Below are 26,528 nucleotides of genomic sequence, written 5' to 3'. Positions count from 1 at the left end.
ACACACACACACACACACACACACACACACACACACACACACACACACACACACGTCTTAATGAGAACTGAGTTGAACCGGAATGTGCTCCAGGGCTGGGTTCCCCGTCCTCCCACGCGTTGTCACTGGCTGCTATTATAGAAGCTCAGGCCCCTTCGGTTCCTTTTGGGCTCCTTCAAGTCCAGCCAAACCTCTCAGATAAAGTGAAGGGCGAAGAGGAGGGCAGGGAGGAAGAGGAGAGAGAACAGCCAGATAAAACTGGCTGCTCCCACCGCATCTGCAGCTCTGGCTGCTGCCAGGGATTTCAGCCTGGTGGACACTTTTCATTGACAATACACTGAAAACTGGAAAAGCTGCCTCAGGATGCATGGCTCAGGCTCCAAAAATGAGAAAGTGCTATGCCTGGAGAGGGCAGAGAGTTTTCTCATTTTAAAAAGGTGGGAAAGGAAGAAAGAGGGAAAGAACTTTGAGAAGGAAAAAAAAAAGGAGCCTCGCACCCCAAAAGGTCTGATGCCAAAGCCAAAGCCAGCGGTCCCTACAGTGACTATCAGAAGGTATGGGTCATTTGACTCGGTCCAAGGACTGCTTCAGCGACTGGCTTCTTCCCTTTCCAAATGGCTGACTTAGTATCGAGGACACATCAACACAGTTCAGTACACCAAATATTTTACTAAGCTGCTGCCATCAGTAAGTCCTGCTGGTCCCACCTCTAAAATATATCCCGACTCTGTCCACCTGTCTCACGTCCCCAGCCACTCCTGGCTCCAAATCCCCATTCTCTCTGGTCTCCTGTCTTTCACTCTTGCCCCTCTGCTGGCTGCATTTGGAGGGAGCTGGGGAACAGTTACAAATGCATGTTCCGTGGAGCACTTTGTCCTGCAAGATGTTCTCGAGGAAAAAAGCGTTCCATGGTCTAACACACAGGTAGCATGCTTAGATAATGCTAATACTCGATCGCCCTTAGAGAGTCTGGTTTCTTTAACTCAAAGAGTTTTGCAGGTTCATTGGGTCATTTCAATATTCCTACTGACAACGAGAGGAACTAAGTAGGAGACAGCGTGGGAAGCACTGGATGAATGAGATGACAGCCTAGTGATAAAATCGGCCCCTCACTATTGCAGGTAGGGCTGGTGGGCAGCCAGGTGAGAGAACTGTCCAAATAGCCAGGTCTGGCTCTGGGACCCCCAACTGGAGTCTCATAGTCAAGGCCCTGATTATAACCCTAGATTAGGTCAATGCAAACATAGTTCTAGCATCAATGGATGCTTGGGACATCGATGATTCATCAAGGAGGCCGTGTGGCATCATACGTGAAAAGCTTCTGGGGCCTGTTCTAATAACAACAGCATTTACTGAAGGCCTACTATGTGCAAGCACTGTGCTAATAGCATTTTGCATGAATTATGTCCTATAGCTTTGGTCCTACGAGTCCTCCCATTCTACACATGAGAAAGCCGGGGTACGGTGAGGTTAATAACTGCCATAGCCCAGAGCGCATACAAGGCAGGGCCAGGCCTGAGCCCACAGTCAAGCTGCACACTCCATGCTCTCAGCCACTATACTAGTATTCATCTCCACTGACCCCTCCTGAACTTCAGTCTCATCAGTCAAGTGAGGCTAAGAATCTCCTCACACAGTTATGGGAGATTCAGTGAGTTCCTGGGCCCAGCATCCTCAGTGTGGGCCAGTGCTCAATAAATGGAAGCTAGTCTCATAATTATTTCATCTGCCTCTTCAGCAGCTCTGGCAAAACAAAACCCTAAGACTCTCCCCGCTGGCCTCACTCTTTAAAACATGTGGCTGCCCCAGAGCCACAGGATTTTCAAGCAGGAACAACCTTAGAGATCCACTATTATTTTTCCAGAATAGCGCAGGGCTTATAACATAGAAGAGCAGTGCCTTGGGAGTCTGTCCTAAAGAATGACCGCCTTCCGTACCCTTGGCTCAAGGCTCCTCGCCCACAGTCAGGTCACTATCAGCGAAGAGACAGGACCGCTGTTGGCCATTCTTATAGCAAAAAGGGCTGCTTCCCTTGGGCACTTTTACAACTGGTTATTTATAAGCCCAGAAATCTTGTCTGTGTTTATGTTATTAGTCACTAAGCAAAAGCTTATTTTCCACCAGTTGGGAAGGGTTTCCTTTCGAAAAAATGAAAGCCTGTGTCTCTTGGCCAGACGGTTTTACCCAGAAGCCCAGTGGCTCCAGAGTGGTAAGGAAAACCATGGCCCCTGACATGCCAGGCCTACCAGGAAAATGAAAGCCCTGAATAGAAACTGAGCTCAGCTGGAGGCAGCCCATAGCACTGGGGCCATGTCCATTTGGTGCAGGTCTGGGTTTTTAGCACAGCAACAAATTGTTATCAAGCACCCACTATGTGGATGGCACTGGGGATGCTGGAGGAAGTCTTTACGAGGTTAAGAAGGGGAGAAAAGGCAGGCCTGGCAGAGGGAGTGACGTGAGCGAGGGCAGATACAGGACCACCAGAAGCAGAACTGCCAGTAGGTGACAGGTGCCGGGGATTAAGAGCAGAGAAAGCAGCAGGCCATGAATGTAACACAGAGGCCTTGACTGCCCACAGGGAGCTCTGAGGAAGGAGTCGGACACACACCGGACATTGTCAAGAACAATAAATAGATGAAACAAAGGACCGGGTAGCATCCAGGATGCTGGACCTAGGAAATAGTCCGGGGCTCACTTCTCCCCAAGAAACTTCCCAGACAGTGGAGCCTTCCCAAGAAGGCTTATTCATAATAACAATAGCTAACATTTATTGACCAATCACTACATGCCACGGATGATCACATAACAACAATCCTATGAGATAGGTATTAATGCTATCCCGACTTTGTAAATGGAGAGCCAGCACTCAGAGCAAGAAACAATATGGCCAGCACCCTGCACGCACCCCTGCCATGTCCTCTGTCTGTCACTATCCATCTCCCCGTGTGTGTGTGTGTGTGTGTGTGTGTGTGTGTGTACACGTTTAATGCCAATATCATGAGTATGATAAATAGAAGCCAATATCATAGATTAGTTTTGGATTTCAAGTTTTCTAAAAATGGAATCATGCAGTATATATATTATTTTGTGTTTGGCTCCATTAGCTCAACATTGTACGTGTAAGAATAATCCATATTGTTCCATGTAGTCAGAGACTGTTCACCCTCGTTGCTGTAGAGTACTCCATCTGGTGACAGTATCATGGTTTAGTTACCATATTTCCCCATGTATAAGACGCGCCCTTTCGAAAAACGTGGGGTCTAAAAACTGGGTGCGTCTTATACAATGGTTGTAGTTTTTGTTTTTGTTTTACTTGCATTTCCCGCTTTTTACGCGCTTGTTTTTGTGCTCATACAACCACTGTATAAGACGCACCCAGTTTTTAGACCCCAAATTTTTCGAAAAAGGGTGCATCTTATACATGGGGAAATACAGTATCTGCTTTACTGTTGAGAGGTGTGGGTTGTTTCCAGGTGAGGGTCATCATGAACAGTGTTGCAATGAATATTCTTGTGAGTGCCTTTTTATGCATTTCTGTTGGGCAGATACCCAGTAAGGATTTGATCCCAAATCTGTATGACTCGAAAGCGTGTATTCTTGCCACAACTCCCCACCACCTTCCTCCATCATCCACTTCCTCTCCTTACATCATACTTAATAAAGATTCTCCTTCCTTAAAGAGAACCAACATCACTACCTTTTCTGAAAATGTTCTTTTATCAGCTTCTCTGAAGCATTTAGCTGAGCATTTTGCTATATGTGAAAGGGGAGACAAACATAGCATCAAGGCATCGTCGTGGTCCTTGAGGAGGTGCCATCCAGTTGAATAAAGTTAGTACTTACAAAATAAATCAAGCGCTCACCTGTATGATACAGACTTTAAGTACGTAGATGATCAGAAAGAAAGATCAGGGAGGTAACTTGAATGGGCCTCAAAAGATTCCTAGAGAAAACAGGCGTGGAATGGAACCATCACAAAGAACTTGGGTTTTGTTCGCATGAGAGGGTTTTACCATTGTTTCAGCATATCCTAAAATAGCCCAACTCTCTTCATGTTCTTCTACTGCTCCCCAGAAGGCCCTTCTTCCCAGACACTAACTTGAATTATTTTTCTTTTTTTCTGTTTATTTTCCATTTCAAAGGAGAGCGGGGACTGGTTGCTACAGCAACAGCTACTTCTCCAAATTAATTCTGAATTTCATCAGATGTTCAGTTTGACAGTCCAGTTCTGCCTTCTGATTTGTCTGGTTTTCACAATCACGCTAATTACCCAACTCATAACGATTCCCTCCTGTTGCCCTCGGGGTTAATAACACAACTCAAATAACTTGAGAAAATGCATATTATAAAAACAATGCTCTGGCCTGGGAGAAATGCTGATGAGTGAGGAGATCTTGGGATTTTTAACCATCATCCACCAGCCACTTTAGAGCCAAAGACAGGAGAGCATTTCGGAAGAAAATGGCCTTGGGAAGGGAGAAGCTGGCAATTGATTTACAGAATGTCCTGTGAAGAGCAGGTTATGAAAAACAACGGATATCTTTCCAGTTTACATGTAACCTCAAGAAAGGAAGATTAGTTTGCTGGTTTTAAGCAAGAAGGCCAAGGGCCTAGAGTGGACCAGTCCCAATTTTCTTCATGCCTTTGCTTTCCATCAACTCCATCTCCTAAATTAGTTCCAGGATGCTGCCATTCCTTCCATGGTGTTGCCTCCCCACGTGGCAGCATTTTTATTACTTTCCTAAAACCTCAGACAGAAGCACCGTTCCATTCCTCAGGGGTGTTCTTTTATTAAAGGTCAGTAGAATCCTCACAGAAAGTATAATAGTTTACTTTCCATCTCAGAAATGGAGCGATCTTTCCTTTGCAAGAATTATCTGCAACCTAATTAGGTCCTTTAGTCAATATAAGATTCATTCTTCGAGAGTTTCCTCCCCAGAAGTAAATTTCAAACACCTCATGGCCTCACAGCTTCACAAAATGGTCCTCTGATCCCTTAAGTCTGAAAGTCAAGGGCAGCGAGAGTGAAAAAATTAAACTGGACTGGCAGCTCTCCCATTGTCATCATTGAGTTGGTCAGAGTTGACTCAATGTGTTTCCTGGTTTGGACAATGAAAGGTTCTTTAGTTCACTAATTGTCTTTTCTTATACCAAGAAAACTCTTTCTGAATGTTGGTTGGCATGCCCAAGGAGAACCATAGCCAACCAGGCCGCCCACTGCTAGCAGTGGACTCCACAGAAGGCAGAAGAAATGGTAAGCAAGTGTACAAGCTACCTACCGGAGAGGAGATACAGAAGGCTTACCAAGAACCATTCATTCCTGCTAAAATAATTAGTGCTACCTGGGGACCCAAAATCAAGTCCTAGGAGGGCAGGGGATCTGGCCAAGATAGCGAGAGAAGTTGCATGGGAGAGGAGACCCAGGGCACCTTGCTGGGCCAGCCACTGGGCTCCACCCCCCTTCGACAACCCTCCTTGGGGAATTTCCATGAAAACAAGCAGAGCTCTAAAATAAAGGACTAAAGGGCTCAGTCAACCATCACCACACACTCATCAGCCACGCCCACAGTCCCCCTGATCATTCCCTCTATTGCTCTGTCTCAGCCTTTGTCATACACACACTCACTCAAGCAATCCTGAATCTGAGCGAGCACTGACAATTGATCAGCACATCTCAGAAGCACCCCAGGCTAAAGCTAAGGCTCTGGTACTTGGCACAGTGAACTTCTGGAAACAAGCATGCTCCCCGAATTCGGGCAATGAAGAGGGTAGAAATCCCTCCCTCTGGGAACACAGGCTTGGTCTTCCCCTCCCCGCCCCCGCCTCAGTGGCCTTTGCCACAGGGGCTCATCACACCCTTGACACCACCAGATAGAGTGGCAAAACCAGGCCTGTGGTTAGCTTACGTCTGCTTGTAACCACTGCTAGACCCACCATGCATGGCTCAGGGTACCTTGTCAACTCTAAATTCCAGTCCCCCTCATTGGACGTCAGAGTGAAGTGTGTAAGAGCCCGACTCTCAGAGCCGGGCTACCTGGGTTCAAATCCAGGCTCAGCCACTTACCAGCTGAGTGACCTTGGCAAGTTACTTAACCTTTCTGTGCCTCAGTTTCTTCATCTGTTAATATGAAGACTCTCTATCCTCATTGTAAAGATGATCACAATACATAGTAGTAAGCACACTTTTAAGTGTTAGCCTGTGATTATTAGGCAGCAAGTCTCAGTTTAAGAAAGGAGAAGAGATGAAGACATGCCTGGATCAAATCCAGGATTATTAAAGATATGTATTGGCAGACCCTGCGCCTGAGATTACATTTGTGCCCTTGAGGGAGAGGAGGGAGGCGGGAGAATGGAGTAGATAGTAAACTTTAACACTCAAAGACAGAAAAGCCCGAGGTAGAGGCAAGCCCAGCTCTCTTAAGGAAGGTCCGTCCATTCCTCAGTCCCAAGTGGTGTTCCAGAGCACAGATCTCAAACTCAGAGCAATACCTAACAGATGAATCCACTATCAGAAGTCATGGCGGGCGGTGGACTCTGTTCTCTACTCCATGAGCTTTTCTAAGTGCATGCTGTTGATTGCCTAGGGCAAGTTAACAGAGCCCTCCCCATTAATTTCCAAAGACCCTATATTAAACGACAACATGGTTCCATTCTTTTTTTTTTTTTCCTTAAAAATGAGTTTCAAGTGCAAGTGGTATTATCTGAGGCACTAGAAATATTGAATTCCAGGAAGCCCACGAGGGCGAGGCAGGACAAGCAGGGAGTAGCATTCGTTGTTAGTTGTTTTATTTCTAATCTCCAGCCTCTAGAAAAATGACTTGGGTGTAATCAAATGAAAACAATGAAAATAATACACTTGAAGGTCAAATAGCTAACTTAATAGGAAACTCATTAGAACCGTGGCTGGACAGCCTCACAACTGAAGAGCTCATTCACATGATTAAAAGTGAAGAAAGCCCTCTGGTGCTGCATTATTAACAGGGGGCGAGTCCTTCATTTGGATCCAGTCTGCAGAGGCTTCATGTGGGACTTGTGAATCTGGCAGCAGAGGGAGTGTGTTAAAAGGCTCAGCAATTTGCCATGGGTTCGAAAGAGTAAACACAAGCATAATACGCCACTTTGCCAAGTTCAACAAACTGTTTCATGGGGCTCTGAGTCCCTGATGAGGGCAGCAACCAAATGGCTAAGTAAGTAAACCCAAGCCCGAAGGTATCACTCACTGCTCACTGGTGACTGCTGCCAAATACTTGTTCTTCTCTGGGATTCACTGATGACAAATGATCAGACCAAGATGAGTTTCTAGAGCAGGACTCTCATTTCCCCTTAAGTTGCAAGATTAGGTCCATATTTCTCAGCCTGGACAATTAAATCTGAACCCCTAGGGGTGAGGCCAAGACATCAGCATTTGTTTATAAATGCTCCATGAGATTCTAATGTGTGTCCAGCATTCAGAATCACTGATCTAGGCAATTTGGCTTCAACTGTCTCTTCTAGCACCTCCCAGTAGATGTTTCTACTCCAGCCAGAAAGGACCTCTCAGTGCCCTGAAGATCAATAGCAACAGGAATAATATTTATTGAGCATGTACCCAGCACTGTGTTTAGCAATTTTATTCATTATCTGAGTTAATCTTCACAACCTTATCTATAAAGTAGCTAGCTATTGGCCCCATTTTATAGATAAGAGAACTGAGCCTCAAAGAGGTTATGTTACTAGCCCAAGGTCAGACAGTAGCAATTGGCAGAGCCATTGGCTCATTCAAATCTAAGCATATTTGGACAATAAACACAAAGGGTGCCAAAAAGATGTATACACATTTTAAGAAAAGAAAAAAAAACTGTATTAAAATTACACTGATGGGAACCACTTTGAGCACCTCTTGTAATTGCAGAAGTCAAACGTGACTTGTATTCATCTTTTGTTATCAGTATATATTGAGTATTACAATTTTAATACTGTTTTTCCTTTCTTAAAATGTATATACATTTTTTTGGCACCCTCTGGATATACTCGCCCTACTAGAGCAGTATCTGGGACATAAGTGCTCTATAAATTTTTGTTAAAGGAATGAATGATTGAATAAGTGATTAAATAAGTGAGTGAATGAATGAAAACAGTGGGTAGTATTAACGACCGACAGACCTTGTTAGATCAGTTCAGCCAACCTTGCATTTGGCCTAAATCAAGATTTGCTTGCTGCCTGAGAAACCTGAATTAGGACCCTTGCGCCTGAGAAGAAAAATGTAAACTGCTTCCGCTGTAGGTATTTTTAAATAACCGATGCTAGCAATGCAGGCCTGCTTTGATTTCTGACCTCCTGAGCAAGGGTTTCTCTAAGACAAGTGGTTCTCAAGCTTGAGAGTGAGTGGGAACCCTGGACCCCACCCCGGGGGTTTCGGATTCAGATGGGGAGTGGGGGCAGGTGATATTCAGACAACTGGCCCCTGGACCACTCTCTGAGAACCTCTGCTCAAATGCAGTACTAGGCAGTTTATCAGGGTCCTGCCATTCTCAAGGGGTTCCTTTCCAAAGGCAGCAAGTTTCTGGGTCCGGAACTCTGCTGGGTCCTGTGGAAGCATCTTGCACTGGCCCCACTTCCCCTGGGCACAAGTGAAGGAGGAGGGGAAGGCAGAGGTGCAATGCCCTGTCATTCAAGATGGCAGCACGCAGTCCAGGCTAAAAGCTGTGGGCTTTTCCACAGAGCCTGTCTCTTGGTTTCTCCTCTGCATCTCCGACTGGATGTTTAGGGCAGTGATTTTTCACCAGGAGGCAAGAAGGATATCCCCTTCCAGAAAGATCTATTAGAATCTCAGGAAGGCACAGGTAACCTGAAAAAGCATATTGTAATGCATACTTCTAGAAAGATGGGAGGAGCTTTTAACTGAGAGTTAGCTCATCCAAAGTGTCTTCATGGTAGGAATTTGAAGAATTTTCTAGAATATAGACTCATTTATGTTCTTCTCATAGGCAGCAGGTTTAAGCTCACAGGGCAAGGGCATAAGACTCACATGCTTATCAAAGAAGCCATGTTTGTTTACTGGATTTTTTATTTTAAGTTTGGGAAACTCTTCCTAAGGTGAGAGATCACAGCTGACATGCTAACTAGGCTTCCTACTTGGTCCCAGATAGGAGCCATGCTGAAAAGGGGTGGCCAGTTCTAGCATATCACAATGCAAAGGGCCAATAAAGAGATGTAATCTTGCAGGGCCAGGAAGAGAGATATCCAGGAACAAAAACCAAGGGAATACAAGTGAAGGCACAGACCCAATCTCCCCCGCTCCCCCGCCTGTTCGCTTTTACCTGCGGGGACGGTTACCAGATGGGGTGCTAAGGTTCCCTAAAGTGTGGCGAGATGTTCATTCTCGTGATTGCGCAGACTGGGTCTCCTAGGCTTTCAAAGGGGAAACGGGGGCGAGACAACGTGCCTTTGATGTTTGAACTCGGATCCTGAAATCAGAACCTTGGGCAAAAACTGTTTTTATCTCTTCCATCCTAGGCAGCCACGTTGAAAGCTCTGGCGGGCATTTCCTTTTCAGCTGCTCTTTCCATATTGTCAATTACTTCCCTGCTGAGAGAATGGAATTCCTTTGACTGAAAACAGGGGTCCAGCTCTGAGATGGTGCCAGAGATTTCTTCCTTTTCTCTCTCGATTAGGTTACCTACTGTCACACACTGGAAAGTGTATTTCCATCCTCTTTTATTTGACTTAGCATTACAAGCCAGTTATGGTTTGTGTTGACACAGAGTTAACAGATTTGAGGGTTAATCACCTTCCCCCCTGGGTCAACAGGAGAGTAACCCCAGGGTCTGGTTTAAGAGAGAAACATTTGAAAGGAATTATTTTTGAGATTTGGTGAACAGCAGCATTGATTCAGTGGGGTCACAGATTTTAAGAGCCTGCAGGTATTATGAATAATATACAATAATTTACACGTCCATGGACTTCCATGTAGAAAACACTTGCCCTAGGAACATACTGGATTCGGGCCCCAAGCTTCTTCCTGAGACGTATACAGAAATATTTTCTAAAATACCCACAAAGCTGGAGTTTAATGCTCCCACAAATTTTAAGACAGCAACCTCTGTGAAGGCCAGAAATTCTCTGCATCACAAGGTCTAGGACAATGCCCCAATCAGGGGTCACTGCAGACCACCAAATTGGTCAGTTTTAGGAGCACCAGCTTCGGAGCATCCCTGACTAGGTTTGACTCTCAACCCCACCACGTATTAATTGGTGGAACCCTGGGAAAACTAACTTTTCCTTACCATAAAACGGGAATGTTAACAGTTTATATATCATGGATGTAAGGATTAAATGACATAATACATATACACACATCCTAGCACGGGGTAAACACTCAACAGCTCCTAGCTATTATTAGTATTATTTTAGAATATAAATTTTAAAATTCTATTTCCCTCATCAAAACCAATGGCTTGCCCTCATTCTTGGTGTAAAAGCCACACTCCCTCCTTTAGCCAATGTGATCAAGATCTGAGCCTCTCCTGCCACCATCCTACTCACTTATCCCCTCAGCCTCGCAAGCCCCCTGTCACGTCTACCAACACAGGCTCTGTCCCTCCTGAGCATTCGCATATGCTGCTCCCTTGGCCTGGAACGCCCAGGTCTTTGAAGGACTCCCTCCCTGTTCCATTCGGGTCTCAGCTCGAAAGTCACTTATCTGTCCACTTGTCTACTCACCAAATGGCAGCTCCATGGGGCCAGAGCTTGTCTTGTTCACCCCTGTATTTCTAGAGCCTAGAACATATGAGTATTAAGCACTTACTTAGCAATTTTCTTTTTATGAGTGAATAACTTTTTCTCTGAAACTAGTATCTCAATATCACGAGATAATACAGTCCAAGATGGTGCTGTCCCCTCATGAAAGCCTCAAGTTCCTAAACATACAGGGTAGGTGCATCACTGCCTTGTCACGTTGCTGTTCTTACTGTCACTGCTGGGGGGTGTGTGCGTGTGTGTGTGTGTGTGTGTGTGTGTGTGTGTGTGCGCGCGCGCGCGCGCGCATATGTGTTTTAAATCATAAAGGTCCTTGTTGAAAAAGAAATTATAAATTTCTTTAATAGCTTCTATTCACTTGGCTAACATCCAAACAGCCACTTAGATGCCTTGGCATTGATTTTTCATCAAGCAAATTAATGTATTTCTGCACTCAGCCAAGGCTCTTGATTGGCCTGTCAAACAACCAATCAGCTTCCAAAGAGAAGGTTCCCTTTCACTCTCTGAGGGGCTGCTGTCCCACCTCACTGTCCCTATCACACCCCAGGGGTGAAAAGGACAGAGAAGGCCAGGCTGAGGGGAATGCGGGGGCAGAGAGGTGGGCTGCATGCAGAGCCAGCAAAACAAGACCCAAGGTCAGAAATACAGGGCTGACGCCAGGCAGAGGCAAAACAACAAAGGTGGTCAGGAGACCTGTGGGCCAAGACCACCACAGGCTGTGACATCCAGTGTTATGAGCTGAATAGGATCCCCCAAAATTCATATATTAAAGTCCTAACTCCTAGTACCTCAGCATGTGACCCTGCATGGAGATAGGGCCTCTGAAGAGATAATTAAGGTTAAATGAGGTCATTAGGGTGGGACCCTAATCCAGTATGACTGGTGTCTTTATCAAAAGGGGAAATTTGTACACAGACACATACAGAGGGAAGACAATGGGAAGACACAGGGAGAAGACGGCCATCTACAAGCCAAGGGGCCTCAAAAGGAGCCAATCCTGCTGACCTTGATCTCGGACTTCCAGCCTCCAGGACTGTGAGACAATAAGTATCTGTTGTTTAAGTCACCCAATCTGTGGCACTTAGTTGTGGCAGCCCCAGCAAATCCCTAACCTTCCAGAGCCTCAGTTTCCACACCTGCAAAATGGGGACACCTGGCAAGCCTACCTCACAGATTTGCTGTGGGGAGCAAACGAGACTAGATGTGGGAGAGCTTTGTAAACTATGCAGAATTCTACAGACGTCATCAGGATGTCTAACTTCAATCTCAGAGTGGGGTCTGGGGGTTCTAGGCATCAAAGCGGGTCAAGTCTGGGGCCTGTGGGGTCACAGTTGGAGGTGTGCGAGCTGGAACAGCATCTTGGCACTCTCCTGCTCCTAACCCCGGGGTAGGGAGGGGAGCTGCCCTCCCACACAGGTGTTTAGTGGATGTGGGAGAAACAGAACTTGCATGGGAGAAGGGAAAGAGAACAGAACAGAAACTGGTGATCATTAAGAAATTAAAAAAGAAAAAAGGGCCACATTTAGGTCGCTGGGAGTTTTCTGGGTAAAAATAATACTTTTTATGTGTATGGTACTCTTGATGGCAGTGGGTTTTTTTTTTTAACCTACTTGAGGTCAGGAATCCTTCTGAGAGCCTGATGCACTCTCTCCCCAGAAAAAAAAATAAGCCACTTACCACATACCACATTACATACCAGCATGGTCCTATCCTACAATGATGAAAATCGACACTGTCCAATATGTCAGCCACTAGACACTATGGCTATTGAGCACTTGAAATGTGGCTACGGCGGCTGAGGAACTGAATTTTTCACTTTCATTTCAGTTCATTTTAATTGAAATATCCATCTGTGGCTAGTGGCTTCTGTATTCTACAATGTAGTGATACACTATTCCAGAGGAGTAACAGACCCCCCTGCAGCTCACTCATGAAATACCCTTGCCAGTGGAGCCCAGGTTAAGAGCCACTTATGATGATTACACTGTCTTCAAAATAATTATCTCTTTTGAGCTTACCAGCACATGTGTCATCTCATTTAATCCTACTGACAACCCCGAGAGAGGTAGGACGTTTATCCCCATTTTACTGGTGCAGTTACTGAGGCACTGAGAGAGCCGCCATCTTGCCCAAAGTCTCATTCTAAGCCCCAGTGGAGGATTTGGGACTGACCTCCAAGACTGTCTAATGTGAGAACTCGAGCTCTTTCCTGACTCCCTAAAACCAATTCATAGGGTTTTATGAACTGAGATGAATGGAGGCCCAAGCTCCCACCTGAGGCCTTGATGGAAATTATTTCGAGTCACCTAAAGAACTTTAATTCATGCTGGTACTCATCTTTAAAGTTCTAAGCAAGGGCTTCTCTTCTTCTTGAAGCCACCAGCAGGAGCTGGACTGAGGCCAGTTTGACCATGATAATAGAATGTTCTTCCATTAAGGTTCATCTCTGGCCTTTCCTGGGGAGGGAGACAAATTCCTTTTCCCCATTCAGCCTGTAGGATTCTCAAGGCCAGAAAGGGCACAATGATAGCGGAGAAGTCAGGCTTCTCCATGCCAGCCTTCCATTATAAAGGACCTAGGCCTTCATGCAGGAACAGATTCTCTGCCTTCCTGATAAAGAAGGCTCCTGATCTAGGCCAAGAAACCCCAAACACAGAAGTGCTCACAGAGCATGCGACCCACCCCAGTCTACACCGTACAGGTCTCATCCTTCATTACTGCCTTCAGGTTTCCATAGTATTGGGTCGTTGGAAAAGTCATGACGCATTTTTGCAGCGAAAAAAAATAGAAAAAATACATCATGACTTTCCCGGAAACCCAATAACTGGGCCACATGGAGCAAGAACACTCAGTATTGAATACAACTGACTCTCGTCCTGCATGTTGTATCTCTACTCACTTCTAATGTCTAGATATTCCCCTCACTCACCAGGCAGATTCGGATTTGTTGGGTCAGCCTGAAATTCTACTTTCACCAATTCTTCCTCAAAAAAAACTCCTCCAAGGCCCAGCCCGGATGGCACACATCTCCAATGAAAACTTCTAACCCCAGACCTCCATGGTCCCAGAATACGTCGTTTATATGTCTCCACAACACATTTTCTATCACACCTTGCATCATTTCTTGATCATGAGATCCATAGCATATTCCTCTTTAAATATCTAACCATGTAGACACTCAGTAGAGCCGTGGTTCCCAGGCTGTTAAAACACAGATGGCTGGGTCCCACCCCCAGAGGTGCTGACTCAGCAGGACCCAGGCGAGGCCCAGGAATCTGCATTTCTAACAATCCCAATTTATGCTGATGCTGCCGGTCCAGAGGCGGCAGCACTTTGAGAATCACTGCAAGGGATGTTTGTGGAATGAATAGATGACTGAATGAATGAAAATTTCCCATAAAAAAATCCTATCCCCAAGAACTCCAAAAATGAGCTTTAGAAAAATCAACATAAATGATATTACCACCATTCACTTCTGGGCGAGGAGCAAAAAACAGCAGGGAACCAGAAGAAAGAGAATTTTAAATATCAAAAAAACTCAAGCGTTACCATCTGGTTTTCTCTTAGCCCTGACTGCATAACTTCTTATGATCAGACCAGAAATTAAAACTAGGTTCATTCTTCTGACTCAACCATACATTAAAAACTATTCTGGACAAACACTTTGACTTGGAAAGTCCAAAACTTGGAATTTTTCATAAGAAAATAATCAGAAATGAATGTAAAAATAATGTCCAAGGAGGGTCACTAAAGCCCTGTTTATAATAACCAGAAATTTGAAACAACTTAAACGTTTGACAAAAGGAATTAGAGTCCATAAATTATGGTATTTCCATAAATGGAATACTATAAAGCCTTTTAAAATGTCCTTATAGGGGAATATTTACTGATATAGGAAGAGATGCATAATATAAAAAAATGGGGGAAAAATCTAGCTAAAAAACAGTATAAACACTATGAACTAACTTTGAATAAAGACTGCATACAGATGTAGAGCAGTAGATAAAAATATAAATATGGATAGAGAGCTATTTATCAAACCAGGAGTTAGAACAGGAATCATTTTTTAATTTTAACATTTGTATTTAAATCATCTCTGCAGTAAAACACATTGTTGGTGTCACGGTTTTCCAGGATATTTTTTAAAATGATATGCTGTGGGAAGTTTATACTCTCCATTTCTTCCCAGGGGGACCAAAGAGTTGAAGCTTGAGCCTTTTTATAAGCTTCTCCCCAATCCACCTTTCTACAAACACCAACTACAAGGGACTACCTTGGTGACGCATCTGTTATATCAACAGATCCTTCTTCTTTTTCCCAAGTTTCCTGGACCTGCTCAAAGGTAATTCCTAACTTTGAGTCACTCGGGCCACCACCCACTGCCTGAGCATCAGCTTTGGAGCATGACATTTACAATGTATCCTAGGTCACTTGGTCACCCAACAAGCTTCCATTTTTCAGAAACCACACTGTCTTATACTGGGTTTCCATAGGCGGGTTGCTTAGCAACCGCCAAGGTACTGGGAAGACGGAAGATATTTTATGACCAAATTGAGTTTCGTTACATGTGTCTGATTGCATTCAAGGTAACCAAATAAAAGATAACACCCATCTATTTTTGCATCATGAGGAAAAATATACTTGGCTCCTGCCCAGAAGGGCAATTACCTAAAAATCTTGGCAGGCCCCATGGTATGAGAAATGGTAACTGATCCAGGGGTGAAAAAAACACACACAAAAAAAACCCCCACAATCACTGACCTTCATAAATACTGATGATATGAGGATGGTTGAGGGATGACATGATCTCAATCTCTCGTCTGATGTGAACCATGTCTTGTTCATCCTTAATTTTGTCCTTACGAATGGATTTTATAGCAACCTATAAAGTCAGGAAATGAAATGTTACTCGGAGAGCTAAACAGATGCAAATCAGCTATTGGGGGAGTTTGGAAAATAAATACAGATGTTACGTGTTGGCAGAGCCGACAATAACCAAAACAAAGCTTCGAAATACCCCCTGTCATGTCTTTCATTTATAGCAGAAACACCCTTCTCCCGACAACAGAAAACATCAGGTTTTAACAGCCTGGGGTTTGGGATGGTGGGGTTTTTTTCCATAAAGTTGAGGCTGCTTCACGTGACCAGATTCATTTACTCTAGGAAGCCTGATCTTTTGAAAAAAGAAAAAAAAAAAGGGGTGCTCAGTTTACAGGCTATCGATGATTAAACATGAATAGGTGAAATTAGCATCACTCAGCTCTACCATGCAGCTGGCAATGATGACTACAAAAAGCTTAGTTGCATGCCCTATCTAGAGGCCAATTCTGCTCAAACCTTGGGTTTTAAGACTCCAGGTTATTCTGCATTTATACAACTGCTCAGAAGCCAAATCCTTCCTACATCCTTTCCCTTGCTCAAGGCACTGTCAATAAATAGCACATGATGCGACCAAAAGTCTCTGCTACAGAAAACATCAGGGTAAAACCAAGGGAGTGACAGCCAGACTCCCTGCGCAGCCCCAGTTGATTCCAAAAGCTCCATGCCAATGTCTCCTGCAAATACAAACCATTGAGAATTGCCAGGGCCAAGGCACAGAGCATACTCAAAAGAAGTCCATCAATAAAAATGCATTAAATGACAATGGGACTCTAATAAGGAAAAATACACTGAGGGTGCCAAAAAAATGTATACACATGACTGGTATTCATCTTTTGTTATCGGTATATATTATTACAATTTTAATACACTTTTTTTCCTTTCTTAAAATGTGTATATATTTTTTTGGCACCATCTGTATTTGCCAATGGATTCATCTTTGTTCATGGACAAGTAGGTTGGCAATTTAATTCTCCTTGGTTCTAGGGGGACAATACTTTGGTGAGAGACGTATCCATGGGTAACAAGGAAGCCCACCAACCAATGTGCTGCCAGCTACGAAACTGCTTTGTCCCCTCCAAGCTGGTGCTTCTGCAGCCTCAACTCACCTGGACCAGCCTTTCATAGATGAAAGGAGGTTAAACCATCCCTCTGGATTACAAAGGTATTAAGTGCTCTGGGAAAAAAAAATGTCCTTTTGTCAGCAGTCCAGTACCACACCCTGACTATCACGGGATGAATGAACCAGTCGGCCTCAGCAGGATCATATACACATCTGTGAACAATCACAACTTCCGGCTGACGCCAGGTCCCCACCAAACACTATACATGGCAACGATTCTCAAATACAATGAGGCCGTCTATGACTCAGCAAGAACGGGGAAGCTATTTTTACTATTGTTTTGGCTATTTACTGACCTCCCCAAAACAGGTTAAGTCGACTAGCAGCTCCCTGTATTTCTCCTTTGCGGAACCTCCCCCATGGGAAATTAAATCAGTATTTGTGTCGCTACTTAACTCTCCACCAGTGGGGATCTTATTCGCTGCTTTATCTCCAGTGCTTTACACTGTGCTTGGCACGTGGCAGGCCTGAGAAAACACTTGATGTGGGCAGGCAGGCAGGTAGACAAGCAGAAAAGGAAGGAGAGGAGAGAAGGAGAGAAGGAGGGAGGTGAGGGGGCGCGGATGGGGTGGGGGTTGATGTTCTTAGCTGATGAAAGCCCAGACCAGAGGGGTGATAGCGGAACTGGAGCCAAAAAAGGAAGAACTGCTCCTGCAAACACAGCCAAGACAGGCACGATTGTAAGGTGACTCGGGATTTCTTTGACATCCTACCTTCATGGGCAGTCGAGGAACGGAAAAAGCAGAGAGAAAACACAGAGAAAAGGGGGCTGCACAAAGATGAATCAGCTCAGCTACAAGGCCCCTTTTCACCACGGTGCCAGGCGCAGAACTACCCGAGGCCCTCAAGACAGCGCCATTCAGTGTGTAGCAAGAAAAGCTTCCGTATGCTGACGTCACATGCAAAGATATGACTGGAAGGCTTTATTTTATCTGAGCAGGGCCTGCGATCCTGAAAGCTGGTTCTTGGAGGATGCAGACAGTGAACACACACAGACGAGGAGGATGTGGGTTGCTGTTGGACCAACTCCTGCATTCCTCCCTGAACTAAAGATGGGCTCGGGGAGAAACCACCCCTTTGATTATGCAGTAGGCTGAACTTGGCCTCCAGGAAGCCTTGTTGTTAAATGACAATAAGAATACATTCTTCTAGCATCCAGGGTCAGAGGAGGGTGACGACATTCTGAAGGATGAGAAAATAAGCCCACTTGTCAATTCCCCCTAACAGTGGAGCCAGGGGCCGAGGGTCCCGCGGTGCATTTGCCAGGGGGATGCTTCCAGCCCAGTGTGAAAGGGGGTTATGCCCACATTCTAATAAAGCCCCACTCAGCACGGAGGAAACCAAAAGGGCTCCATAAATGTTAATAAGCATGGTGGTTGTCCTGCCACAAAAGCTTCCCTTTTCTGACAATGAATCTTCTATTGAAACTGTAAGAGGGCTCATTCTGCGCCCTATTTCAAAGGGATGGTGGGAAGTCAGGAGGAGATAAATGCTAGAAATCACTTAGAGCTGTGTAACTGCCAAGGTCATAAGGCTTTCTGGTCATTCCCAAGAGCAGTGAGATGACTCACCCAAGGTCGTAGAGCCAGTTAATGGCAAGCCACAAAAACAATAACGACAGTAATAATAGCAGACATTCATAGCGCACTTAATATGTGATATGGACACTGTGCTAAAGTGCTTTATACACCCCAGAGCTTTACATCCTTCTCATCAATGAAGGTTCAGCTTCATGCCACCCCTTGGGGAGGCCCTCTCTGACCCCTCTAGCTGATAAGGCCACCCCTGGCCACTTCCTTCTCTCTACACCTTTCCTCATGTTATCTATCTTCTTTGGGCCATTTTCCACCATCTAAAATTATCTTGCTTCTTTGTTTGCCTATGGGCCAAATCCAGCTCCAATCCGGTTTCCATAGGACCCAGAGAGCTAAGAACAGTGGTCACATTTTTAGAGCTGTTTAAAAAGGAGAAGGAGATGGATAAATGTGGCTCCTGTAATGTAATGTAGTGCCTGCTTCATAAAGTTGAAGGATAAACTGAGCCTGGGCACAGTGAAGCAGTATTACATAATGGTTAGGGACGTGGCTTTGTGTCCTGGCTAAAATCCCTCACTAGCTGTGTGTCCTTAGGCAGGTTACATAACCTCTCTGTTTTCCAGTTTCCTCATCCTTCAAGTAGGGAAATAACAGTCGCTGCCTCATGGGTCCCTCCCCATGAGGATTACACATTAGGTGCTTAGAATGTGCCTGGCCCAGGGTAAGTGCCCCATAAGTCTCAGCCATGTTTAACCCAGAGAGAGTGCCTCATTCTTAGGGCCTTCCTTCCTTCCTTTCATCCTCAGAACAAACTTGAATTCCTGCTGGTTCCTCATGGGGCAGCAAGCGAAGGCCTTGGGAACAGAGACCAGACTTGTTCCCAAAGTACGTAAAGGGCAAGAGAATCTCTCTCTTGGGTCTTTACATTGTACCCTCATCTGAAATGTCACGAAGCTCAGAGCCACTGGGGCCCACCATGATCATCATGACATCTAAGTCTGAGACCAGACAGAAGGGTGGACAACTGGAACCCTGGACCATCCTACCCCATCTCCTTCTGAAGGTTGCCCATCAGGTGAACAGGGGAATAAAATCTTTCTCCTTAGCATCAAAAGTCTGACTCAGGATATCCACTTCAGCCTTTCTGGATTTTGACTGTTCATTCACTTATTCCTTGGAGCAACTACCAGTTGCTCAGTGCTGAGACAACACAAAAGACAGCCAACAATATTCTGCCCCAGCCCTTAAGATGGGGGGAGGAGCGGGAGAAGGACAAGAAGCAAAAATTACACAAATAATTACATAATGTCCTTCATGGCCAAGGGCTACCAAAGACACCCACAGAGATGCTAGCATTATGGAGAAAAGTTCCTCTCCAGTTTTCCTCCATCCTCACCCACATCTACAAAGAAAGGCAGAGGTAAGGAAGGGCCCAGCAGGAAGAGATTACCAAATGTCTGAAATCATACACCCTCAAAAAAAAAAATCCAATTTGTTCCTGCACAAGTCAGACAGATTTCACTCCACCTTCAAAATGACTGGAGCCGGGAACTCAGGTGCTTGCGCCTGCCACACAGCACATTTTCATAAATGTCCCACGTCTAGACGGCACCGTGTGCCTTATAAAATGGTCTGCTTTTAAATAAGGCCACCCTACAGTTTAATGTTTAAACCGTATGCAGCAGCAGGTCTGGCCATGGACTTGCAAATTCTACCCTGTAGTGCCTGCCTGTTTAAGAGGGAAACAGCCCAGCCAATTCCCATTCCTTGTTAAAGTAACAGGCCCGGCCTCCTCGTCCATGGAGGTAGTTTCTCCTTTTTGGAATAATCACCAGAACCACCTACTCTGCAGCCCGCCACAGTGGCCTCTGTGAATGTTCAAGGCTCAGTGATCTAGGTAGGGTTAATGGTGAGGCAGAGCAGTACGGTGAAAGCTCAGGCTTTTACTGACTGGGTGAGCTCACACGAACCTCACAGGTCTCAGTTTCCTCACCTGTAAAATGAGGCTAGCCAGTGGTACCTCCTGGGGCTGTTGTAAGGAGTGGAAATAATGTAAGTAAACTTCCTGGCACATAGTAGGTGTTCAATGAACAGTGTGCCAATAAATGGCCTATCAGACACGGGGTCCTGAACCATGTTTTAGGAGTGGTGAGCCCACAGCAAATCAACTCACAGGCCTTTCCCCTCCCTGTTTCCCCCTCACAGCCTCCTCGTCCCCTCACTTGTATTAAGGCAACGGCAGGTTAAAATTAAAATTCATATTCAGCCTGCATGCTCACATACAGCAGGGCAGACAGCTGTCTTCCTGGCCTGCTTTGAGGAGCGGGGAAAATTCTAGGCAGGTTGTGTGATATTTGAGGCTCCAGCCAAGAGAATCACAGCCTTCTTCCCTCTACAGCCACATCCCACAGATGCTCATTCACTGCCATATGTCGGCCTTCAGGCAGTGTTCTAGAACAGTGCCTCTCAAACAGCGGGCATGGGCATCTTGCTAAAATGCAGATTCTGAATCCAAAGGTCAGAGGTGGGGCCTGGGATTCTGCATTTCGGCAAGCACCCAAGTGATGCCAATGAGGCAGGTCCAGGGATCACATTTTTTTTTTTTAAGATTTTTATTGGGGAATTGGGAGATGGGAACAGTGCTGGGGAATTGGGGGAAGGGGAACAGACAAGTTGCTGTCCTTTTTTGTTCTTCAATCTAGTTGTGGAGGACGTTGCTTCACTGGCCCAAGTTGGCACCATCATTGTGCTCTTCCCTGGCGAGGCAGATCAGTCGCCGGCTTCTGGACGGCCGCTCACGGCAGCTGCTGGATGCTCACACTGGCTGCTGGCTACACACAGTAGCTCATGGCAACCCACTGCAGCAGGGGCTGCAGCCTACGCCATCGCCGGCGACTCACAGCAGCCCAGCTCCAGGTTGAGCTGTTGTTCAGCATCTTAGCAATAGAGGGCAGTGTCACTGGCCCTCATATGTGGGACCTGAACCGTGGACCTCTGGCGTCCCAAGCCATCTCTTAACCAACGCGCCACTCAGCCGGCCCCAGGGATCACATTTTGAGTAGCAAGTTCTTGGTGTTCTGCCTTTAGCCTCGACATATCAACATTTTTAAGTCAGTGGCAATATCTTAATAATAGTAGTGACTAACATTCATTAAGTGTTAACCATGTGCCAGTGGGCCTTATTTACTCCTAACGACAACCCCATTTCACAGGGGAGGAAACTGAGGCACAGAGAAGATGAATATCGCCCAAAGTCACACAGCTTGTAAAAGATGCAGCTAAGACTTGAACCCAGGCAAGCTGAGCCCAGAGGCTGCTGATTCTTGAGGCTGTGGATGGGACAGCAAATATGGCAGGTGACAGAATCTCTCAAAGGATCCCAAACAGTCTCCCAAGTCCAGCGTGATGGGCCCCCTCCAAGCAGATGAAGTTGTACAAGGTCATATGTGAGGACCTGAGAGGTGGCACTGGGGGAGTAAGCAGCTGGGGAGACGCACGGCCATAAACACGGCATTAGCATCACTTTGTGAGAACAAGTTTGCGTTATCTGGCTACAGGAGCTGGCAGCTTCCCTGCCATTCACAAGATGTGATCTCACACCCGGCCACGTTCCACAGGAGCCGCAGGGCACTGAGTCAGAGGCAGAACAGGGACCTTTTCTAACCAAGGGACCCAGAGGCCACTTGCAGTGGGAATAGGCAGCGATGTTGGAGGCCAGTGTCCGGGTTCCTGCTCTTATCTGGTTGATGGTCAGAATTTGGGCAAGGCAGCGCTCCACATGGACGATACAGGTCCGGGGATCCCCAGGATCACCAAATGGCTTTTACTCAGAAAGGCTGTGCCTGGCCAGCACCCTGGTGATGCCACCCAGGAGGCCGTCTTCGAGCCAGAAGCCCTAATTAATTCAGTGACCCCCCCAGCTCTTTGAGAGCAGCCTGGCCAACTCTGGACTGCATTCTAAGTAGTTGCCATGATGCAACTGGCCCCACAGGGACCCAAGCCAGCAACGCCGCAGGGCCCATGGGCTTCTTCCTCTCCGGACTGTTGATTCATGTCGTTACATGGATGTTTCTTCAGACAGAAGTGGGTTAGAAGCCAAGAGTTATATCATCAGGCTCTGAGAAGAGGCACCCCGATGCCAGGGAGCGCAGCATGTGTAAGAAAGAGCTTTTTCTTCAAAGAAAGGCATCCCACCACCAGTCCTTAAATCTTGTAAGAAGTTCTGAAATACATAATCCCCTGGAACTCAGTTCTCAATCCTCTCTATCCCAAGACTCCCCATCAGAGATGATGTTTCCTCAGATGATATTGATTTTTCTCCTGCCATGAAAAAATGTGTTCTATTTCCAGCACTTAAGCAGCAAATCAGATTTTTATTTGACGGTGCCAGGGCCTGCTTAGGAGGACCTCAGAGAGGCCTGGGATGTTTTTATCTACTTGGATCGTCAGGCCTTGCTCTCCAACCACCCCACTTCAAGGACTGAGCTAAGACTGCCATTATTGCACGTGGTGATGCCTCCAGGAAAATGGAATTCATGACTCAGACATCGTGTGCAGATGTGCATTCCCTGTATGGTGGGCGTTGGGGTTTGTAAACACAAGATAGTGGCCATGGCTGAACAAGCAGCGAAAAGAAGGCCGATGGAAAATTAACACCAGTAGCAGTGCCAAAAGCAAGTAACAAAGCAGCTCGGGGCACACAATTAGATTCTTGGAGAGAGCAGTTTGCCAAAAGGTAGTGAGCGTACCGCCTGCATCCGATCCCCTGATTGGGGGGAAAGGGGAAACTGATTATCAAAATGCGGCTTCCAGGGCCCTGCCCCTCCCCTCAGATCTATTGAATTGGAGGGTGGGGAGCAAGCTGGTAGCAGCATTTCTTACAAGCATCCCAGGGGGTTCTGTTGCACTCTGAAGTTTGAGAAATGCCACCTTAAACCAGAATCCATGGGGCCATAACGGCTCTTATTAGTCTGTGCCTTAAATACGACATGGTCATATTAAACATTAGATGATTAGTGAAAATTAATTAGCTGCCCCTCTAAATAGAAGAGAATTATAAACAAGCTGCTTCCTGGAGGGGACTCAGGGAACCAAATTAATTTACCCCTTGGCAAATGAAAGGCTTGTTCCCATCAGACGTTGGTCTTGTCCTAGCCCAAGGTGGGCCTGTGGATGCTGGAAGGGCACGGAAGCTGGCTGCCGACAGATGACTTCATGCTCGGCACACAACCTGGGGCTCCCACGCCTTGTACAAGTGAACGTGTCCAAAAGAGGCGAGGGGAAGTGAGCCCCGTCCTGTCCTGCTCTGCTCTGTGAGAGAGGGTCTGGCTGTGGCTGTGAGGAACCTGCTTCCCAGGATTCTCTGAAGTCTCTCCAGGCTCTGCTCTCATAAACACCCCTAAGGCTCCCTGCGTAAAAAGGCCTCCAGCAGCACCGGAGATGCTACACAAGCAACCAGACTCACAGAAAGACTAAAAATGCAGAGCTGTTTAGCTGGAACTCGTGTGGGCAAGCAGCTGTTTATTTCTCGACTTTTGTGTTTCCAAAAACCAAATGCAACACCAACTCTGAATTCTCAACTGCCACTGCTTTCCTTCTAGGTAACAAGTACCCTGGAGAAAGAGAGAAAGGACCGGACCCGAGGGCTGAGGTTATTTAGAAGCTGGATGGCCTCAGCTGGTAGCATCCCATCACTCTGATGCTGTTTATAACCCGGCTTAGATAAGCTTAGGGTTGTGCAACTTTTACTTATCGGCCTCCAAGCCCAGCAAAGCCCCAGCCAGAATGGTAAGAAACCCAGCATCGGCACCTAGGTCTTGTCATCAGTCACAGCAACTCGGCCCAGGTGCCCTCTCCACAGAGAGGTCCTCAGGCAAGCTCGTCACAGCCTCCGTTTCCTCATCTGCAAATGAGGGTGATAAGAGCACCAATCCCACAAGGCTGCTGTGGGGCTCGTAGCAGAGTGCACGTACAACAGAGGGCACAGAAGACCAATAGTCACTGGCAGAGGCATAGTGAGCGCCATTGTCATCAGCAGATGTCAAAGCCACAAGGACCTCAGTATGCTCTATTGCCGCCTACTCTCCCCCATTTTACAGAAGAGGAAACTGAGTCCAGAGGAGGTTAAAGCACAGTCCAGGTTCACGCAGTTAACAGCAGTACTGAAATTGCACCAAGAGTCCTGAGTCTTACTCTAGCCCAGGGTTAATACTCTGGGCAAGAAGGAGTCCTAACCAAATTCGACAGCCTCAGCCAGCAGCAGGACTGAAACTGCCATAGAAAGAATTCACATTTACATATGAGGCAGGCTCCAGTGCAGCAAAATCCCCAGAACTGATACATTATTAATGCACTGAGATGGGCAGTGATAGGTAGTCCTAAGTGTGCTGGCCAATTAAGACCAGTTTCACAGCATGGGCGTTATTTCAGCTCCATCAACTGCTAGGAGGCTGTCCTCACACAGAAATGCTGGGGACACTGATCTCAGTCCAATTCAGTCCAAAACTTGTTCCAATTTCTGAAGCCTGATTTGATATCATACATGAATAGGCACTCTAGGTTTTTATCCCATTATTACTTAATTCACTGAAAACATTGCTTTTAAATATTAACTTCGGGTTGCTACTGAATCATTGACCTTGGGAACAATAAACAAGGGATACAAAAGACCTAAGGAACGAAATTAGTTTTCCAAAGGGAAAAGAAATTAGTCAATTGAATTTAGCTGATCCAGATGAGCAGAACAGAAAAAAAAAAAAGGTTTTTAATTTCTTAAGATGGTAAAATACATGTAAAAGGCAAAAGAGAAAAAACAAAGGGGGCATGACTTTAAATTTTAGTTTATAGCTTAACCATGGGTGATTTCATAGTTAAGGGAAAAAGAAGATTCTTGAGAAGTTATTTTTATCCTGACAGACTCACTCTTATTCAGAAAACTAAAGTATGGCAATGAGAGTGTGCAAGGACATATCAGATAGGGCAGGAACAATAACAGCCCAGGCTGCAATACGTTCCCCTGGAGGCCTCATTCATCATCTCCTCACAAGCAGACGCTTTTCCTTCCAAGGGAAGCTCTCACTGTCCATTACCGAGAGAGTTAACAGGCTGGTTCCTGCTCCACAGCCCATTGCAAAATCCATCTGGATGCTTATCAGCCCGCTCATTACCACCCCACAAACCTGCCTGGGAGGCCTGTCCCAGCAGCACCTCCGGCTACAAATGTACAGCCCCCACAAAGAGCACGCTCAGTCCGGGCATTTCCAGCCACCCATCAGGCAGGTTGCTTCCTCAGTTCCTACCCAGGGAGACACTGGGGCTGGGGTCTGTGGTCATTACAGGAAACCCCACAGCGGAGGGCTGTGTTCATGCCCTGGACACCTGTGCTTGTCATTCTGTCTGCCAGGACCCCTCCACACCCTATTGTCTGCAGCTAATTCCTTCAGCTGACCGACTCCCCGGCATCTGTCCTCTTCACTGCGTCCCCACCGTGCATATACAGGACCCCTTTCATAACCTCGCTCACAGCTCTTGTAGGGCTTCATTCGCACAGGGACCACTTCTGCTTCCTTCACTACATCTCCTCCAGTGCCTAGCAGGTGCCTGGTATATAGTTATTCTAAAAAGCTGTTGCTGAAACAGACCCCAAGTATGAAAAAGAACCCCTAACATTATGCTAAGTGAAGTAAGTCAGACAAAGAAAGACAAATACTGTATGATCGCACACGTGGAATCTAAAAAAGCTGAACTCATAGAAACAGAGAGTAGATTGGTGGTTGCCAGTGGCTGGAGCTGGGAGGGGAGAGGGGAGATGTTGGTCAAAGGGTAAAAATTTCCAGCTATATGATGAACAAGTTTTGGGGATCTAACGTACAGCATGGTGAGTATAGTTAACAATACTGTATTATACACCTGAAAGTTTTAAAAGAGTAGATCTTAAATGTTATCACCACACACACACACACACACACACACACACACAAAAGGACAGTTACGTAAAGGGATGGAGGTATTAACTTTATTGTGATAACAATCATTTCACAATCATATGTGTATCAAATCATTACTTTATACACCTTAAACTTGCATAGGTCATGTAACAAATGTCAATAATAGCTCAATGAAGCTGGGTGGGAAAAGACCCTTAAAAAACATAAAACCAGGCCAGCCAAGCAACGCGTTGGTTAAGAGCTGGCTTGGGACGCCAGAGAGCCCTGGTTCGGATCCCACATATGAGGGCCAGTGACACTGCCCTCTA

General features: G+C 46.0%; 1 protein-coding gene across 1 annotated transcript in view; it reads right to left on the bottom strand.

Moving 5' to 3' along the window:
- The window catches only part of NUAK1 (NUAK family kinase 1), a 75,261-nt gene that overhangs the window by 25,179 nt on the left and 23,554 nt on the right, over positions 1-26,528 (bottom strand). Inside the window, exon 3 of the mRNA XM_019642615.1 lies at positions 15,500-15,620. Within this exon, the coding sequence (XP_019498160.1) occupies positions 15,500-15,620 (121 nt within the window). The remainder of the gene's footprint in view (positions 1-15,499; positions 15,621-26,528) is intronic.

The sequence above is a fragment of the Hipposideros armiger genome, unplaced genomic scaffold (genome assembly GCF_001890085.2).
Source record: "Hipposideros armiger isolate ML-2016 unplaced genomic scaffold, ASM189008v1 scaffold_71, whole genome shotgun sequence".
In the NCBI taxonomy this organism is placed as follows: domain Eukaryota; kingdom Metazoa; phylum Chordata; class Mammalia; order Chiroptera; family Hipposideridae; genus Hipposideros; species Hipposideros armiger.
The sequence above is the reverse complement of the archived record's forward strand: the minus strand, read 5'-3'. Positions and strand labels throughout refer to the sequence as shown.